Source organism: Heterocephalus glaber, unplaced genomic scaffold (genome assembly GCF_053883595.1).
Source record: "Heterocephalus glaber isolate CG9 unplaced genomic scaffold, H.glaber_assembly_v1.0 deba00001497, whole genome shotgun sequence".
Classification (NCBI taxonomy): Eukaryota; Metazoa; Chordata; class Mammalia; order Rodentia; family Bathyergidae; genus Heterocephalus; species Heterocephalus glaber.
In genome coordinates, this window is record NW_028258320.1 from 66,424,881 (window position 1) to 66,445,131 (window position 20,251).

Here is a 20,251-nt window from a genome sequence, read left to right on the forward strand (position 1 = left end):
CTGTCCTTTACTAAATAGATTGCTTTAGTCTTTAAGAGCGAGTAAACCAATTTCTTTAATATTTCAGTTGATTTTTCTTAGGACAAATGGAAATGCTTTGAAGAAAAGTGAAAAAATGCATTTTAAGTTGTTGGATTTAGTAATAGAACTATGTTTAAAAGGCATAAAAGTTACTACTTTATATTTGGGCATTTTCCAAATGAAAAATCTAAATGCTACACAGTATCAATAAAAGACATTGCAGGGCCTTTCTCAATTCTTGAGAGATATTTTTCTTTGGCTTTTGGTGTCCCATTAATACTAGAATTCTTTGTAATGGAAATGAATTAAATAAATACCATTTTCTTTTTTTTAATTATATTTATGCTTTTGTTAAAAAAGAATTTTTATCAGTACAGTAAGATTACCTAAGTAAATAAATGAAATTGGATAGAATGTAGACATACTAACCATAAATATTAGCATGTTTTGTAATTGAGTTTCCTGATAACCAAGGCAAAAAGGGAAATATGATAAGTTATATAGAGGAGGAAATATACTAGTTTTTCAGTGGGAAAAAATCTCTGCTGCCTCTAAATTAAAACAAGTTATGTGTAGGTTTTTATAAAGATGCTTATCAATTCCAAGTGCTCGCAACATTTCATAGCAAATTGAGAGAAACATATTGATGTTTCTGCTTTCTGTAGCTATCTTCAGTAAAAAGTCAATATATAATGTTACACCACAGTTCAACACAAGCAATTCCATGAGGACTAATGTCCAGATGTGTAGTTTTCATTATCTTCTTCTAGTTTCTCTAAGTTAATTCTTGGACATCTTTATTTTTATCCTCTCTTAAGTATAGCAGCTTTTAGTTCTAAATTATAGAACACTTTATTCCTTAATTTAGTCTTCAACTATATGTGAATTTCTTATTCTAGGAAACTGTTTATAAAGGAAAAAGGGATTTAGAACTTACAGAGTTATAATAAAGGCTTTGGTACATCTGCCCTAGTTTCTGCCTCAGAACTGGCCGGCCAATCTGGTAGCTGTCACATTAGTTCTAGCTGAGGATGGAGGGAAACTTTGTCAGGGTTGAAAACCCAAAGCTGAGGTTCTAAATAATTCTTAATGTTTGCCCCTGATACTGTCTGCTAAAGTAACAGTCTGTACCCCATTCCAGGACAGCAATCCTTTCGATGCCACTGCAGGGTACCGTAGTCTGACCTATGAAGAGGTACTACAAGAGCTGGTGAGACACAAAGAACTCCTTCGGAGGAAAGACACCCACATCCGGGAGCTTGAGGACTACATCGACAACCTCCTCGTCCGGGTGATGGAAGAAACGCCTAGTATCCTCAGAGTGCCATACGAACCATCCAGGAAAGCTGGCAAGTTCTCCAACAGTGAATAAAGCCAAGTGTGCTGCATTCATAATTGGGGCGCGGGGCTTGCTACTGAAAGTCAACACTGTCAGGTTTCATTATATACTCCTTCATTGTGAAAAGTTATTTTAACTGTAAATACTATCAGGGGCTATCAAGAGTGACCTTTGAAGTGAGCAAACTACTTCAAACTTTTAAAGTGAAATGGGCCTAGATTCTTGATGAATAAGCATTTCTATAGGATCACTGGGTGCTGGTGCTGGCCACTAATCTGCCATAGGCCCAGAAATATCTTCACAAGTCCACAAATTAGTCCTCAGGAATAGATTTTTTCATAAAGTGGAAGTGATACTTGTGGCTGGATTCTGAGAAGTCAGTTTGTAGGGATTTAGCTTCAGGAATACTGCTCATTAGCAACACTACTAAAAAACAGTTCATATTTTATATACAGATACACACATGAATATATATTCATGTATCTGTATATAAAATACATTCATATACCTCACATAAACATGTGTTTTTAGAACAACTGGCTGCCTCTAAGGTTAGAATAATAATTTCATAGATTAAAAATGTATATTTGCTCTGTTGATGCAAGACAAATCATCATCACTACCGTTAAGGCTCATTATGGAGAAGCTGCTTCAAGTCACTCTTGGCTGTGTGAACCTTGGTTTCAAAGTAAGCTGCTATTTATAATTCCAACATCAAATTTTAGCTCTTTTTCAAAAAGTAATGATCTAAGTTCCTTTTTAAAAGAATCAAGTTTTAGGAAATTTCATTTACTTCACAGTAGCTTGAATTTCTTTGAATTAATTTTTGCCTAACATTTGAGTTTTATATAAGGTATAAGCAGAATGCAATTTGTTTTGTTGAAATTCTGCATGCCTTTAAAACACTAGCCAGAAAAATATTATAAAGGTATATCTGAAAATAATTTTGGGAAAAAAATAAGTCATCATCTGGTGCCCAATAACCCAAAGCAATGAACAAATTCTAAGAATGAGGAATTAGGCTTGGTTTCAAGTTTCATAAATAATGGAACAGATGGTTGCCTTTGGGTCCTGAACCAAAATAAGACTTAACTACAGGAAGAGCGAGGTTTAGAGCAGATCATTACTAGCATGACATTACATATTGCTCGACATCCACCCTTTAATAATGGATTTATCATGAAGATTTTTTTTCAGTTCACTCCCAAAAACTGTTGATTCCTTTATAGATTAGCTATAAAATTACTCTGAAGGGCAATGATATAAAAAATTGCTAATCTGCTGCTTACTTTTCCACTGTAAAACTAAAATACTATGAAACAGAATATCTCTTTCTGAATTTAAAATAAAAAGTTTGTCTCTATATGGAGGCTAATATATTCCCCAATTCTTTAATGAATTGCATTTTTCTAATATTTATCTCTATTCAGGCTTTAGTGAATGTTAAATAAAAAGCAGTTATAATAGTTTTGCTTATTTTAATATTTTGAATCAGAGAATCCTTAGCCAAACTTAGATTCATAAACCAAAATCCCTTGTTATTTGTATTTTCTCAGTTACCTTAGTTTTCCTATGAGAATGTGCATTTTAAAATTGTGAAAATTTTTCCCAAGCACAAAAAATTAAATGCTTTTCTAATATTAAGAAATTAAGAAGGAAAAATAACTTTCATCCCTTTTTCCCTCCACTTACAATTAAAGTTCTATAATGAACCACAAAAATCTAGTATGGGATTTTATTTTCCCATTTGAGGTCTGAGTAATTGTTACTGTTTTTTTTTGTTTTTTGGTACCAGGGATCGAACTCAGGACCTTGCACTTGCGAGGAAGGCACCAGAACCACTGAGCTAAATCCCCGACCCCTGAGTAATTATTTTTTAACATGGTACCATTTAAAATTATTAAATGTTACAAAGTTCTTGGCATTTTATTCTCATAGTGTTATTGAGACCCAAATATTTAAAAATACCAAAATTATGCATTTTCAGTATTATGATAATTACCTGCAGATACCATAATATACTTTAGTCAGATTTGTTCTTTGTAGAATGAACCAGGATGTCATTTTTGTACTGGGTGCTGATGTGTTTTCCATAATGCTCATTTAAAATGATGGTTCAGTAACTGCTGTTCTTTTTTATGAGAAAATTTATTTTTAAAAGAGTAATTCTTTGTCTCTAATAAAAATGGTTAAGGAATAGACTTATCCATACATGAATGATTGGCCACAACTGAATCAATATTTTTATGTCCAAAATCTTAGACAAGTGTTATATTTAAAACTAAATCTATATTTACCACTGCTTGAAAATGTTCATTTCCAGTGTTTATGAGTTTTCACTCATGACCCAGAGTAAACTTACTATATATTTTCATAATCAGTCAGTATAACAAACTAAAAAAGAGTACAATGAATTGCCAAGTAAACATACTAGTGTTTCTTCTGTTTGAGCAGAAGTACAAATAGAGTAGTTTTAATTTCTGGGATTGTAGAAGAAAGTCCAAAAAGACCACCTTAGTTTATTTTTCCAAACTATAAGTAGCCTAATTATCTATTTTATTAGTAGGTTAAACATAAAATGTATGTGCTCATTAAATATGCATGGTACGGTAGATTTATAAGCAGATTTTACTTCTGCTCTTATGCTTAAAAAAAAAAAAAGCATGTTCAAACTATTTCCACAAGAGGATTTTAAAAAAATTACTGAATTGACATTTATCTCAAGCCTATCTTAAGCTAACATACTTCTGTTACATAATTAAACCGTTTCTGCTCTTAACATAAAACAGTATTGTTTTACAACCAGTTTTCCTCCTAGTTTAAAATTCAGCTTTGAAAGTATTGGTCAGACAGTCCTAGGCTTCACATTATTGAATACCAGGACCATTACTTAGAATTGTATATAAAATATTGTGTGACCCATTCATGGAAAATGTTTAAGTATTGCTTTTTGCTGCTATAGTCTGCTTTGAGCCTAGCTTTGCTGTCCTCCCATGAATGTAGTATTATCCAGAGATTATACATAACTACATGTATTGCTTTTGGCCGTAAATCAAGATTTAGTTGTAATTTTCCAGCTGTGAAAATGTTGCCTTGTATTTAAAAAGGGTTTCGTGAATGGAAACCTAAGTAAAACTAAGCTCATTAGTGACAGACTTGCTTTTTTCATGTCCTTCCTTCACCATCGACCCCACCCCTGTGTCCCCCTGCCAACTACCCCCCATAAGGGTGCTTACTCTTTAACAAGGAGAATCTTAAAAAACAAAAAAGGACTGCTGTCTTTACTGTACCTTTAGTAATTGTTACACAAGAACTTTTATTTTCCTCAGTAGCTTTTTAGAAAAAGCAAACTACTTTGAATTTGTAAAACAAGCTGAAACTTTTCTGATGGCCATGTATTCATATGTCTTATAGATGCCGTAGATGCTACTTGTGTACGTGTAAGTGAAGTGTAAAGCATGCCCATTCACTTGATCTCTTTGAAGTAAGAGGAAAAGAATCACTGCTGGTTCATATGGTAGATGTGAGGGTCTGTCAGCACACATTGAAAGACCCTGTTTTCACAGATTTATAACTTTAATAATCCAGATGCAATCATTGGAAGTATTTAATATGCAATAGGTAGCACCTTAACTAATTAATCTGCATATGAAGGCTTTTCTGATGTATTTAAGAAGTGTAGAAGCTCTTCAAGCATTAAACTAGACTTGACGTTTTATTTCATTTATTTTCTGTCAAAAAATCCATCTTACAATGGAATTGAAGTCTGTAACTAATGGTACATTTGGGCTTATTAATCTCAGAAGCTTCCAGATGGTTTGTATTTTAAGGTACAAAAATGCTGCAGATCTAGAAATGTGTATACTTAGCAGGTATTTGAATGATACAACCATTATTTATAACTGAAGAGTATAACACTTACCTTCTTAAGTAACTTATATACATTTTTGCAGGTACAAACTCAGAAGTCTGTAAACATTGTATAATTTATGTAATCTGATGCATGAATCAGAATTTTTATATAATAATATTATTATTATTATTGATTCTTTATGGTTGATTAAAGTGTTAAAACTTAATTCAGTTGTCACTATTTCTTGTCATAGATAAAACAGTGTAACCATCAAGCATTTGGGTCCGAGTCCTCCTTGTCTTTTAATACATACCTGGGATGCCTCTCACTTGAGGTATTGTAGCAAGTGCTCTGTAAGACCTACAATCTTACATCACTGTAAAAATGGCTCTGAAACTCCTGTAGAAAAGTAGCTTCTTGCTACCTTAGCATAGACATTCTTCAGCAAATTTGGGAATGCCCTCTACGTACATGCCCTCATAAGGATGGAACTGACAATTGGTAGAAAATGACATTTGACTCTTCTAAAGCTAAGACCTGTGCAGGATGCTTTGTAGTTCTATATTATTTCCTCACAATAACCCTGTAAGGTAAGGAATGCTCAAGATACGGACATTTAAATGAACTGCTTTTAGTACTCAAGAAAGAATGAAGTGGGCTTGGCAAACCCATAGTGTTTCTCATACTCACCCTCTAGCACCTGGGAGGGGTCACTAGTTGATCTTACTTCCAGTCCCTTCAAAGGAGCTGTCCAAGTACATACTTGTCCATCTGAGAGAAACACACATGTATAAATATGTATGTGATAATGTATTAAGCAGTTGTGTCATCTGTGTTAGGAGATGTGATCCATATGTAGTCTTTGGTCTAAGCCATACGCATTTGAAATGAGGGATTTGTACGCAGGCCAGGCTATCTTCCTGTTCTTTAATTGTTCTCAGTTTTGGAGCCCCCTGCCCTCAGCGTATCTTCTCTGGATTGTTCCACTTGATACCGTCATCAGCACACACATTTCTTTCTCTTTAGTCTGTGACACAGGCATTTGGAGCAATTCTGTTATAGAGAGATGTTGCTGGTTTTTAAAAGTGGCCATTTTTCATGTTGGTTTGTTTTCATGCCTATCTCAGAAAGTGTCTCTAATATTTAAACAGGCTTGTGATCTAAATGGCCTGCAGTTCACATTTTTCCTCATATTTTACAGGGTAACACAATTTCATGTTTCATGTTTTTGTGGTGATAGTTAATAGTTACAAACAATATTCTTATATACCTATAATTATATGAACCAAAATGCTTTCTTTTTTATTACACTTCTTGCACACTAAAATTTGAGACTTAAATATTCAATGTGTTTATCATTTGTTAGGCAGACTAAAAAGCCAGATATGGTGGGAAGCAAGAAATCTATAAACTTACTTTTTTCAGGGGTTTTCAGTTCTAGTGTGTTGTGGTCAAATGTAAAATAGGGATGGGCTTGTTGTTGTCAGTTATTTTAAAAATTAGAACAGTAAAGACTATTGCTTCTGTAATGTTACATTCCATTGCACTCTGACAAATGACAAAACTACACAAAAAACTGTAGGTTATATGCATTCCTAGCAAAGGTTCTCATTTGTGCTACAACTCTTGGTGCAGAGGTTGCAAACTCAAACTTTAGAGCCAAGTAGGTATGGTGGGTGATAGGGCAGGTTGGGTGTAAAAGAGCAGGGATCACGGGACAGTGACGATCTAGAACCCATTTTCCCCATGGAGGGAACCACAGCTGTCCAGCCCTAGCTCATTGTGGCCATTGGGAAGTCAATGAGATTGATGCTAAACCTTATCTTCCTAGAGAACTGAAAATAATATAGATCTTCGTGAGAAATATGATTGCTACATGTTGGCAGCTAATTCTTTTTAAAAACAAAAGAACTCAAAAGCTATAGTTTATAATCTCCAGGAAGAGAAATGACTGCTGTCACGATGGTAAGAATAACAAACAGTTCAGTTGGTTGTTTACTTGGACTGCAAATAATTTTGTGTCTAATCAAAACCTGGATTGGTGAAGGGGCATGTGGAGCATATACAGTAGGTAATATCACATGATAGTTGGGGTGTGATGAGGGGAGGAAATGGAGTGTTCAACATGTGAAAAATTTCAGTTACACAAGATGAAGTTCTGGAGATTGGGTGTATAACATTAGGCCTACAGTTAACCATAATACATTGCACACTTAAAAATCTGTTCAAACTATAGATTTCATGGTAAAAGTTTTTAACACAATAAAAGCTTTTTTTAGCTAAAAAAAAAAAATAGAAAAAATACTTCCTCTAGTATGCCTGTCTCTGAGCCAGACTGTGCCATTGGTTTTAAAAATGTATGTAATACAGGTAACCTGAGGTACAGTCTGAGGCCTGTGTTCTAGTGTTTGGAGCATTTTAGACTGTTTTTCTGGGACCTGGCACTTCTTTTTGTGGTAGTTGTGATTTTTAATCTTTTTATAGTGCTCTTTTTTTGTAAAAATTATTTAAAGACTCTCAGTGTCCCAAAGATCTGTTCATGTATGTCAAATCACATATGGTATATAACAACTTTCAGTAATAGAAAATGAATGTATTCTTGTGATTTTTAGGTATATTAATTCCCCCTTACCCACAGGGAATATGTTCCAAGCCCCCAGTAGGTGCTTGAAACTTCATTCACTGTGTTTCCCCTATATATGTGCATACCTGTGACAAAGTTTAATTTACGAATTAGGCACAGTAAGAGAACAGTTATTAACGATGTACTCTAATAAAATTGCCAGCGTCACCACCCTTGTCTTTTGGGACCATTATGAAGGAAAACAAGGGTTATTTGAACACCAGCCCTGCAAGTCCCATGACTGATAACTGAGATAGCTCCGTACTGTATGACTAACAAGTGGGGAGCATGGACACACGCCATGCCCACGGCATCTCCAGTGGGATGGACCAGACTGGCCAGGGATTTCAGCACACTATTCAGAGTGTTGTGCAATCTAAAGTTTAAGAATTGGGGTTTTTTTTCCTGGAATTTTCCATTACATATTTTGAACCATGGATTTGATTTTTTTTTTTTACAGGAGCCATTTAAAATTCTGCCATGGGCCGGGGATTTAGCTCAGTGGTTTCGCCGCATGCTGAGCAAGCACAAGGACCCAAGTTCAGTCCCCGGTACCAAAAACAAAAATAAAATTCTGCCATACTTTTTGATCCCAGACCCATCCAGAAAGATCAGTTTTTCTCAAAAGTGTTGTCCTCAAGCAGCACTTTAGGAACTTGTTAGAATGAATTCTCAAGTAATGGTGTCATAAATAAGATATGGACAAGTCACAGCTGCTCCACGGAGAGTACGTATCATGTCCCAGGATATCATTCTGAAGTGTTCCCAATACTAGAGCAGTGGCCCTCAGGCTGTGCCTCAGGTTACCTCCGAGAACTGAGGAAGAGGGTACTAAGGTTGGAAAAGAAATAGTGCAGCCCCATGTGCGGTGTGGAGTAGAAGTTTTTGAACATGTGCCTGAAACTACAATGGACCTTAAGGTAAATGAAGCCATCCTGTGACTTCAGGTAAGAGGTTTTACTTAATGGGTACTTTATAACTTTGCAATGGTACTGATCCTTTCATTAAGTAATGCATTCATAAAAGGTTGCATTCTTTTTCACAATCAAAATGGGGTTGAGGTCTCATGTCTAGGGAAATAAAGAATAAAATTTAAAGATTCTGTTGGGTCTTGCATCAAGTTCTAAAGGCATGAAGTCATGAGGACAAGATTATTGCACATTAGATTAATAATTGAGGGTGGAGTGAGAGGACACCCAGCAGGACAGCATCTTGGTGGCTTCAGTCCTCATTGGAATAATGTTGGGGACATTAACAGTATGAATGAGTTCAGAGACATTTGAACACTTGAAATTTGTCGAATTAGGGCTTCTTTGTTTTTTTGTTTTGTTGTTTATTTTAGCTGCACTAACCTTCAATGAAAATCTCAATGCCAAACAATCAGTGAGCCTATTACAGAAACCCTTTATTCGGGAACTAGAGAGCACAGATAATGACAAACGCAGAATCTTCCATATGAACCTGTAGTTTCAACCCCTTTCAGAAAATTTGTGCTTAAATAATTTCTTTTATTTTTTTGGTACCGGGGATCGAACTCGGGTCCTTGCGCTTGCAAGGAAGGCGGCGAAACCACTGAGCTAAATCCCCAGCCCTGTGCTTAAATAATCTTAAGAATAACAAAATTGGAATTAATATGAGAAAATGAAAAAATGGAAACAAAATCTTTGTAAATAGGGAGGGATGGAGGGGTTGAAGGGAGGGCAGGGGAAGGGGGAAAAATAAGAACCAAGAGAGTATGTAAAGGTGCATATCTCCAATGATGAATGTCATTATATTGTACACCTAAAATGTACCAATAAAAGGATAAAATAAAAGTAACAAAATTGGCTTATGAGTTTCATTTCCTTTCTTTCTTATTCAGGAAGCCTTAATAGAAGGGAAATGGTAAGAAAGCCATGGGAGTTGGACTCAGAGAGGAAGCAGTAGGCCTGACTCATTGGGCAACTAGCTGTCAGCCTCAGATTAATTTAGGTCATCATCTGTGAGACATACAGGACATAAACTTCTCTTAAAGAAATGATTCGTTTGTCCTGAATAGTTAATCCAATAGTGGCATTTTATGTTTTTATATTGACATTTAAAGATTCTTATTAATGTACTGTTATCGAACATCTCATGATTTATAAGCTGCAAAAATATTTTAATCCTTGACTCATTTGTTTACCAAGCTATTCATTTAATGCTATATAATATGTAGCACTTGAGACCATCTGTTAGGAATATTTGAATAATACACTGTGAGGATATATACAGCAAATAAAGCACAAAACACATGAAATATTCAGGTAGAGTTTGTGATGAAGATAGCCCATGTACTTTAATTTAAAAGAAAATGAAACCTAGCAATACGTCTTTCCAAAAAGGAATGCCTCTTTCTAGGCAAGCAGTGTATTAAAATGGCATCAAAATGTCATTTAAACTTTACATTAGCTGATATTAAATACTGGAATGAACATGATTTAGGATTATGCTTCTGAGAGCTCATCATTAAGCCAAAGACATTGCTGAGTGACTGAAACAGTTGGATGGGAACTAGGTGCACTGTTTTTGGGAGGCCTGGAGCCCGGGTGACTCGGGTATCCTGGGGTAGATTTGTAAGCAAGTATCAGGGGAGCGAGCAGCAGGTGTCATCTGTACTCTAGAAAAGAGCCAAGTGAAAGAGCCACACGCAGTGACTCAGCTGTGGAATCCTAGGCCTTGAAGGGTCCTTTAATCCTAGAGGAGGTTGAGGCTACATGTTGCTTTCCTCTGGACTGGTAGGGACTTTGCTGTGAAAGATGGAAAGTTAAGGCTTCCTAAGCCCTTGAGTATACATGTAGACACCTAGACTCTTAGACCTATCTACCTTCCCGCCATGAGTGAGTTTAGGACACACCCTCTACCATAGTGGGCTTATTGTTACTTCAACTCAATGAGATAGCCTATCAGGATGTCTCCTATAAAAATAGGGCTGGGGATGTAGCTCAGTGGTGCTGTGCCTGCCTCGCAAACACAAGGTCCTGAGTTCAATCCCCAGTGCTGGAAAAAAAAAAGGCCCAAACAGTACATGCATGGGACACAATTAATTTTAATTCTCAGTCCTTGCATTTACCTTCAGTAGTGCCCTCCCTAACTGCTTTTTAACTCTTGTGTTTTGTTGTCAAAACCAGACACCCTTGGACTTTAAGTCTACTTTTTTAGTGCTCATTGCTTACTGGTGTGACAAGAGCTCAGTGACCCTTTCTCTCAAACACCCAAAGCACACGTCCTTCTCAAAGGCCATAGAAAGATCATACAGTGTCCCCTATCTTAATTTCTGATTGGCTATTTCATATATATCATTGTTAAAATATTATTTCAACCTTTTGTCCCACCCTTTATCAGCTTTCTCATAGGCTAAGGCTGGGATAATGCTCATAAGTGTTTATTATTGTCCACCTAAAATAATTTGCAACTGTTTCTACTCTTGATATCCACAGATCGGCAGCTCACTTTATAAATGCCCTGACTCATTCTTTTCATCATTTTGATTTGTATGAATTTATGTAAGTTATTTTAAATCCTTTGTGGGATGGGGCTTCTTATGAATAAATTTTTAAATCCAGCATTGCTTCCAATTTTGCCCTCTCCATTCTGCTTAGAGTGCCTCATCTGATCTTTTTTGATCTCTAGCATTTTAGGCATTTATTTTCTTTGTTTTGGGATCTAGTAATGAGTTTATAAAAATAAACTAAGAATTCCTGGCACAGAGTTTTGAGCCTCTATAGTCATTGGAGCCTTGGCATGGATTCCTTGCCTGGTGCCTGTCATACTGTTGGTACTAGTAAGTATGTGTTGAGTAAATGACAAAATTATAGTTATTAAGTTCCATATAGTTGTTATGAAAGCCTATTGTAAACAGTGATTTTGTCTTACAAGGGAGCGGCACTCTTTGAAATGAATAAAAATAAGAGTGTTTAAGAGACAGTGGGAATTGGCATAAGAAGTCAGATGATTGTTGCAAAAACATGCCAGAATGAACCTGGAACAGGCAGAAATAAATGTTCATTTCAAATTACAGGCAATCTACCAAAGTTTGATGAGCATGCCTAAGCAGCTTCTTTATTCATTCCTCTATTTTAGTGAGGGCTTTTCACATCCTATGGTAGGTATTTGTTTACTCCTCTGTGTGCCCTGCTCAACTGCATGCATGCTGAGTGGAAGAAAATACCTGCTCACCTTGGCTTCCCTCCTGGTTATATATAGGTCACGTGTCACATTCCAGGTCCTCAGTAAATGCATGTTTGAGAAGGCAGGGGAAGGAAGAGTGGAGTGGCTGGTTCTTTGAAACACAATGTAAGAAGGTTTTACTTTTTTGTTGTGTGTGATTTGGATGGCAGCGTGCTGAGATTTTAATTATCTGTGCTTTAAAATATTGCAACCATGGTTATTATAAAACACTTTTCATTGTCCTTGATGAAGGGAGGAGCACCTATTCTAATTTGACTTATATTGGTAATTAATGAGAGAGAAAGAAAACTTGAGTTGGTTCCTAATTGAAACAGGGAGAGCGTTGATCCACTTTTGTTTAGGAGCCTTTTAGAAACTACACATAAAGACAATTTTAAAAATTTAAATCATGATGCAAAGTAAGGATATCATTTTGATGATAGCACTAAGCAAGATAGACTTTTCTGAGTGAAGTGCTTTATTTAATATGCGTGTCTTTCATTGACTAGTCAGAAAGGGTCCAAGATAAAACTTCAGTGCAGCATGGTAAATTAATGAATCGAAAGCAATTGCTTCTGGATTGTGGGAATAGGTGAGGCCTCATTTGACTCTCCCATCCATCCATCCAATCTAATATCCATCCCTCCTCTCAACAAGTATATATTGAAAAAGCTGCTTTGGGCAAGGCTCTATTCTAAACACCATGATACAAAGTTGAATAAGAGGAGCAAAGACAAATAGTGCTGTGATCAATTCATGAAGTCTGTCAAGGGTCCATGCTGCCCCACCCCATTTTTTTTTTAACAAGCATTTTTTAATCTTTTAAGGCCCACTCAAGTTAAAGTAACCCATTAAGTACTCTTGCATTAATCATGGCCTCACCAACTGATGGATCTTGAGTTATCTTCTTGTGAGGTCAGGACTTCATGTCATCTCCCCAGTGCTGATCCTAGAAAATGAATTAATCATAGTTACCCTCGTAGCATAAAGAACTAATGATGAACTCACAGTTGTTTTCCATATCTCTCTTAGTTAACTTATGAATTTAATTTTGACAAGTATAATTGAAACTTGGGACATGTTTAAGACAGGTTGAAAAAACACTGAGCTATCTTCACTATCGTGACAGTTCTTAAATACTTTAGGTAATAATCACAGTAATTCAAGCGATTACGGTTGGCTGGTGACCCTTTTCTGCATGGCAGAGAACTTACCATTATTCTGTACTTGAAATTGCAGCCATATGATTCAGAAATGAAAGATTAATGAAAGAAAAAGTTGATGTAAGGAAACCTTGCTGGCATCTATGACACATGAGTTCTGTGGTTTCGAGATAAATAAGTAGTGCCAAATCCATCACTGAATGAATCGATTAAGAGTTGTAATATAAAAATGATTTTTAAAAAGTATATATATATTTTTAAAAAGTATATTTTTAAAAAGTATATTCCATATTAAATACAATTAGCTGATAATGTTTCAAACAAACTAATGATGCCTGATTCTATTTTCCTATTAAGAATCAGCTTCAGAAGATGAAATACTATTACCTTTAAAAAATGAAAAAAAAAACCCAACAAAACAAAAAAAAATGGAAAACAGCAAATGAGTGGGGAAAGATGAATCAATCAAATAGTCTTAAGGCAAGTAATGTCATGTGGAAAAATTATAAATTCAAATCCATATCTCAGTCCTTACACCAAAGTAGATTTTATGGATTAAATTTTTAAACATAAAAATGAGTACTGAATAAAATGTGAAACCTTTTTTTTTACTTGTTAATAATATTAAATAGATAATCTGTCTATTCAAGTCACAAAACCTGAACTCTGTAAAGGAAAAATATATACATGTATTTGACTGTGGAAATTTTAAAAAAATGTTTGAACCAAGAAGCCCCCTGAAATTTCATGAGACAAATGACAAACTGGGGAAGGGATTGCACTATGTGTTACATAAAATCTTATTTTCCTGTTCCGTACAGAGCCCTCCTATACCCATAATAAAGAGATAAAACTATTAGGAAGATATTTCGAAAACAAACAGAAGAAGAAATTCAAATAGCCTTATAAACATTTGCAAATTAGAGAAAGGAACACCTTTAACCAATTAGTCATGTGAATGCATGGCCTTGCTGGGAACCAGGAACTGAAGCATGCTCATTTGGAGACTACATTGAGATAAGCTCTTTGGAGACAATTTCAACAATATCTATTTATCACTTAAATACATAACCCTTTGATCCAATGATTTTATTCTAGGATTTTTGTCTTACAAATATCCTGGAACATGTATACAAACATGCACTTGCAGCACTGTTGATAATAACAAAAAACTGGAGATAAGTAACTAGTTAAATAACTTGTTATCTAATTGAATACTATGAGGCAAATAATAAGCATGAGATGTGTATATAAGCTGATTAGCCAAAGTATTCAAGATCCATTGTTGAGAGGAAAGAAAAACAGAAGAATATAGAGAAAGACTGCTCCTGTGACTTGCACATTAAAAGATGTATGTGTGTGGATGTATTTGCTGGAACATTTCTGGAAGAGTTAATGGTCGTTATTTCTGAAAACTAGGACTAAATATTTGCACAGGAGGCAGATTACCTTCCCTAAACCCCTTTGGTCTGTTTTATTTTTCATTGTATGCATGTGCCCTTTTTAGAATTAAATAAGAGGTCTCTTTTGATCAGTCTTAGGAAATTTGACAGATTATCTGAGCTTAGGCTTCAGCTACTCTTTCTGTATATAATTTTGGGTATGTACTGTATTTGGAAGACAACTGCAGAAAACTAAGAAGTCTACTGTCCTGCACAGGTGAGGAACTCACATCTGGTGGAAGATAGAAGTCAGTCGGCTCCTCTGCTTTCACTGCTGTCAGCTCTTACCCTTGCATGCACTTGGCATCTGGAACTCGCTGGCCTGTCCCAGAGCACAGAATCCCCAGGAGCCAGGCCGTCCTTAAAGATTGATGCTGCTCTGCCTGAGAAGCACAGGGCAAGGTGCCCTCACCACGCTTCCCAAGGGCCCAGAGGAACTCCCTGTGGAATTCAGCCCAGGAATTTCTTTCAATGCATCTGTGAGTGAGAGTTGGACAGCAAAGTACTAGAATTCAGTTTCTTTACGTGGAATCTTAGCATCAGATTCAATGTGTAGTACATGATTGAATGGTTAATAATTATTTTAGTGATCTTTGGGGAAGAATGATCTTTAATAACTTTGGGAGAGAAGCCATAACATCAGTATAAACCGTAAGGAAATCAACAGGCTTAATGCTACTCTAATAACTTTTTCTGTTACATAAGTGAGATGTGTACCTTAGGAAAGGTGGTATCTCCCAGGTAGATTTTTAAAATTTTTGTTTTGTTTTTTGGCCAGGCATGTATTATTTGAATCTAATCCTGAGAAAGTACTGAGACAAAACCAGCACGTGTTGGAATCTAGCCATTTGTCTTCAAACCGCAATGTTCTGAAAATAAACAGTAAACAAGGTGTTCCAAATTAAAGTAGACTAAAGAAACTATTCATTTGGGGCCGGGGATTAAGCTCAGTGGTTCCGCTGCCTGCCTTGCAAGCTCAAGGACCTGAGTTCAATGCCCGGTACCAGAAAAAAAAAAGAAACTATTCGGTAATGGTTTCTGTGGTGTGAGAAACTGAAAGTGTAAATAAGGACCAAAATGTATAATAGATTATGTGAAATAGGAAGAAAAGGTCCAAAGGGGAAGGGGAATGGGGTGTGTGTGTGTGTGTGTGTGGATTGAGAACAGAAGGAAAAAACAGAAAGTTTTGTAGTTAGGGAAGGGTGGAGGGGTGGAAGGGAGGACAGGGGAATGGGGAAAAACCATGACTCAAGATCTATCATGTACAGGTTCAAATTCCCAATGATGAATGTCATCATAATGTATATCTAAAATGTACCAATAAACGTAATGAACTGAAAAATAAATAAATAAAGTAGACTAAAGAGACCTAACGAAATGCACTGTGCAAATACCGCTGGGTTCTGGATTAGAAAAAAAATCCAAAAAAGAAAAGAAAAGAAACCATCACATTTGGGGAACAGTCGAGGAAATCAGATACAAACTATATGTTAAGTAAAATGGTATGTCGGTACCTATGTAATAGGCTTATTCTTAGAAACTGCATGTTTACCGGGGATTTAGCTCAGTGGTGCTGCTGCCTGCCTCGAAAGTGCAAGGTCCTGAGTTCGATCCCTGGTACCAAAAAAAAAAAAAAAAAGAAAAGAAAAGAAACTGCATATTAAAGTATTTAGAAGTGAGAAGTGTTTTGATGTTTGCAACTTTTATTTAATCGGAACTAGAGAAGAAGTAGAAAACTAAAATAAATGTAACAAAATATTAACAATTTCTGAATCTAGGTGAAGGATATATGGACATAGACATTTTCTTTCAACTCTTCTATAAGTTTGAAACTTTCAAAACGAAGAAATAAAAAAACCACAAAAATCTGATTTGGCTTTCACAAACTCATATTGTTTAGTAAACAAGGAACAAAACAGAAACCTTTTAGGTTAGGCATGCCTGTTGCTTCTGCCACCCCTCCTAACTTGGTTTTTATTCCTCATTATACCGAGACAATATCTTGGTTAAGTCCCTTTGGTGCTGTGGATTTTCCCAGGGGACAGTGCCCGCCCCTCCCCCCCTCCCTCCCCATTTCCACCCTTTAGTCAGTGCTATCCCTGACTGGCTTGGGGGAGTGTTTCCGTCAGCGGTCCCAGGTGGCTTGTTTTCCTCAACCTTTGCCCCTGACCCCATCTCTTTCACTCCCCAGGTGTCTCTTCCTTCAGCCCTCCCCCCTAAACTGAAGCAGGGCCACCTGGCAAGTCTTCCTAGGCCTTCAGGGGCTCTTCTTCCTTTCTCTCTCTGGGGCTGTCACACATCTCTTGTCGGGGTCTGTGGCCCTGCCTCACCTCCTGTCCCTGAGCATCCCTGTGGACAGCCCAGGTGTTGGGTCCTCACAGCTCTCTGCATCCTGTGTTCCAGGGAGGGCAGTTTCCACCCTTATACCTCTCACTCCTCTCCCTTCCCTCACCGTTCTTTGACTTCACACTTAGGAAGTTGATTCCAGCCCTACCCTGTCACTCTGTGGGAATCTTTATCACCCTCTGAACAACTCCCCGCAACAAATCCTAAACTGTCCAGGCCACTTTAATGGTTTATATTCTCTGTCCACTCAAGCAAGGAAGCAAAAACTCAAAGATCAATTATTATCTGAGTTTCCAAGATTTGAGCTAAGATTTGTCCAATGGAGTTGGACTATCTGTACTCTGATGATGGTAGAAAATATGTTGAGCAATGAAAGCTGAAAAATTGAACCAAGGGACCATCACACTTTGGTATAGAACATTGTACAGTTGTCCCTCAGTGTCCACGGGGAATTGGTTTTCCATGTACACAAAATCTCTACATGCTCAAGTCCCTTCTATAGCCAATGGCCTAGTGTTTGCATAGCACCTCACATGTGTTTTAAATTACCCCTAGATTACCGATGCTACATAATACAGTGCTATGTAAATAGTTGTTATACTATATTGTTTAGGGAAAGACAAGAAAAAAGTCTTTATGTGTTCAGTACAGATGCATTTTTAAAAATATTTCTAATCTATACTTGAAACCGCAGATGCAGGACTCTAGAGAGTGTATAGGCAGCTGATTGAAGAATTTAGTCCTTCAGCGAATCGGCACAATGGGCAGAATACAGGTAACTAGGTAGGAGCCACACTACCTTTTCTTAATCCTTGGGTTCTTTCCTAAAGTTGCCAACATTTGAGAAGCAGAGATTAATAAAGATAGATGGAGGGTCACAAAACACTCGAAGGCCTGACCTTTGTGATTTTGCTTCACTTATTAAACTCCTTTATTTCTATCACCGTAATAGGATGCGGAAGTAGGTTGGAGGGCTGGCAGATGGATGATCTTTAAAGTCTCCCCCAGCTCTAAGAGTGATTAAAAAATACAGTGGTCTGGGGTATGACATTGTTCTCATATGTTTGTTTTGTGTTTTAGAAAATAGCTTTTTAAACATGGAGAGGACGTCTTTGTGTTTTTCACAATTTTAGTAGTTAAGTTTTGAGCATTCCAACTTGATCTGAACCCAAGGCTTGAATGATATCAAAAGTACGGGGTGGAAATCAAAGAAGTGGCGCATGGGGAGACACCTGCAGTGCATCAACACGGAGGTGTCTTCCTCATTGATCTGGCTCTCCAAGGAGCCACTCTGCAGACACCCCAGGATGCCCCTGCCTGCTGTCTGCTTCTGCACTAGACAGCCATGCCTGGTTTCATCACCTCTCGCTAAGTGCTTGATGATGGTACCTTTGATCTGAGCCTGAATCGCCAAATCAAAGTGATCATTTGTTTAATATTTGTCACACATCCGGAAATTCTGAAACCCAAAACAGGATACAAAGCACACTCTAACAAGGAGTTTGGTTTCTAGCCAGTTAAGGTCATTAAAGAACAGTTTTCCCAATTTAAATAGTTGCCTAAGAGTAGAATTACCACATTTCCCAGCAACAAGTTACAAGAAAGATACACCAAATTGTGGCAGAGAATGACATGAAAATATGTACATAAGAGTATGATCAAGTAACTCCTTTGACAATAGCACAGTTTAATCTAAATAGAAGGCAGCCTTAACACATGAATCTAAGCAGTGGAAAGAATACTAAAGTGAGTGGGAGGGATATTTGCCAACAGTTTTACCCTGGCTACCACAAGAATAAAGTTGAGAATTCTAGCCCTTGTGAAGCCCATATAGGATAATAAAACATGATTTTGGAACCATATTTTCCCTCGCTTTACTGAATTTTCATTTTTGTAGCTGTATGTTTCCACAGAGAGGCAAACATTTCCATTCTGCTCCTATAAGGAAAGGCATTTGGGTCTTTCCAGATGCCCCTCCCACATCTCTCCATAGAAGGGGCCAGCCTACCTGATGGGCAGGTTAGGGAAGGAAACTGAGTGCCCTGGCTCTGAGAGGGGCCCCTCTTCAGGATGCATGGCTGCTGGGGTGTCCTGGGCACACTGTGAGCGCAGCCTGCAGCCTGTCCTTGTGCCGGGAGACCTCTGGTTGGCTGTAGATGTCCATGACTGCAGGCCCAGTTCCATCTAATTCAGGGCAGAGGCTTAGGAAACCCACCGTTCATCTTCAGTGCAGCCCATATTTTTGTCTTCAGTTGTTGGATCCTAAATGCATCTCAGGGTGAGTAGAAGGTGTTACTTATTGTGGCTACTGCAGTTCTGTAATAAGAACCCAATGAACATTTACCTCTAGGAAACCTGCTTTGTTCCCAGGAACCCAGTCTATAAAGAAAGTTAAGACTTGGGCTCTGCCTGGAGGAGCCAGCAATCTAGAATCCAAAAATTCAGTTTTCTTAGTTTTCACTGGGCACAGGGTTCTGCATCAGTCTCCTTGTTCTCTCTTTAGGTGTTATCATTCTGCCTTGCAAATAAATAGCACTGTCTCTCTCATATGAATTCTGAGAGAGCTATTTTGGTCCACTTTGTATTACTATTGGGCTTTTGCAGCTCGCATAAAACAAATTTGATTGTGTTTATATTTAAACCTTCTTAACAAGGGAAACAGAAGGATTAGAGTCAATAAAAAACAGGAGCAGCATTCTGAATGTGTTTAAACAAGTTTTCCCTACTGATAAATAGAACTACTGAGTATCATTTTCAACTACACTGACAAAAGACCAAAAAAATAAAAGAATAAAAAAGTCATTGGTTCCCCTAAAGAATTTGTACAATGCTCAAGGCAAGTTACAGCTGGATCCTATTAAAGAAATCAATCTTTTCTAGCAAATGACTCATAAGACCATTTGAATCTATGAAGCTTTTTGGTAAATTTATTCAATTAAAAGGAGTTTTCAATATTTTAGCAAATATTAGATTATACATAATACTCTTGCGATGTCGGGAGGGAAAACAGAAGACAGAAGACAGTCCCCAAGCCACTCTGGGTTGGCAGCCAGGACAGCAGCAGCCTCCTGCCAGCCTCAGGCATGTCTCAGTGTAGATTGACGGGAGTCACTTTGGTGCTCTAATGCTGACAAATTTACTTATCGTTCATGGTAATCACTCCTGCTGCTTTAGGGAAAAATTCCTTTAGGTATCTAAGTATCAGAGGATTACATTATGCCTCACTAAAAAGAAAATAACTTCTGTAATGACAAGGCAGCACCCATTAAGACTCTG

The 20,251-nt window shown here is 37.1% G+C and overlaps 1 protein-coding gene across 1 annotated transcript in view; it reads left to right on the forward strand.

The window, feature by feature from the left end:
- Nucleotides 1–2,311, forward strand: part of Rab11fip2 (RAB11 family interacting protein 2) — a 40,729-nt gene extending 38,418 nt beyond the window's left edge. Inside the window, exon 5 of the mRNA XM_004838845.4 lies at nt 1,163–2,311. Coding sequence (XP_004838902.1) covers nt 1,163–1,393 — 231 coding nt within the window. The 3' untranslated portion in view covers nt 1,394–2,311. The remainder of the gene's footprint in view (nt 1–1,162) is intronic.
- Nucleotides 2,312–20,251: the final 17,940 nt, after the last annotated feature.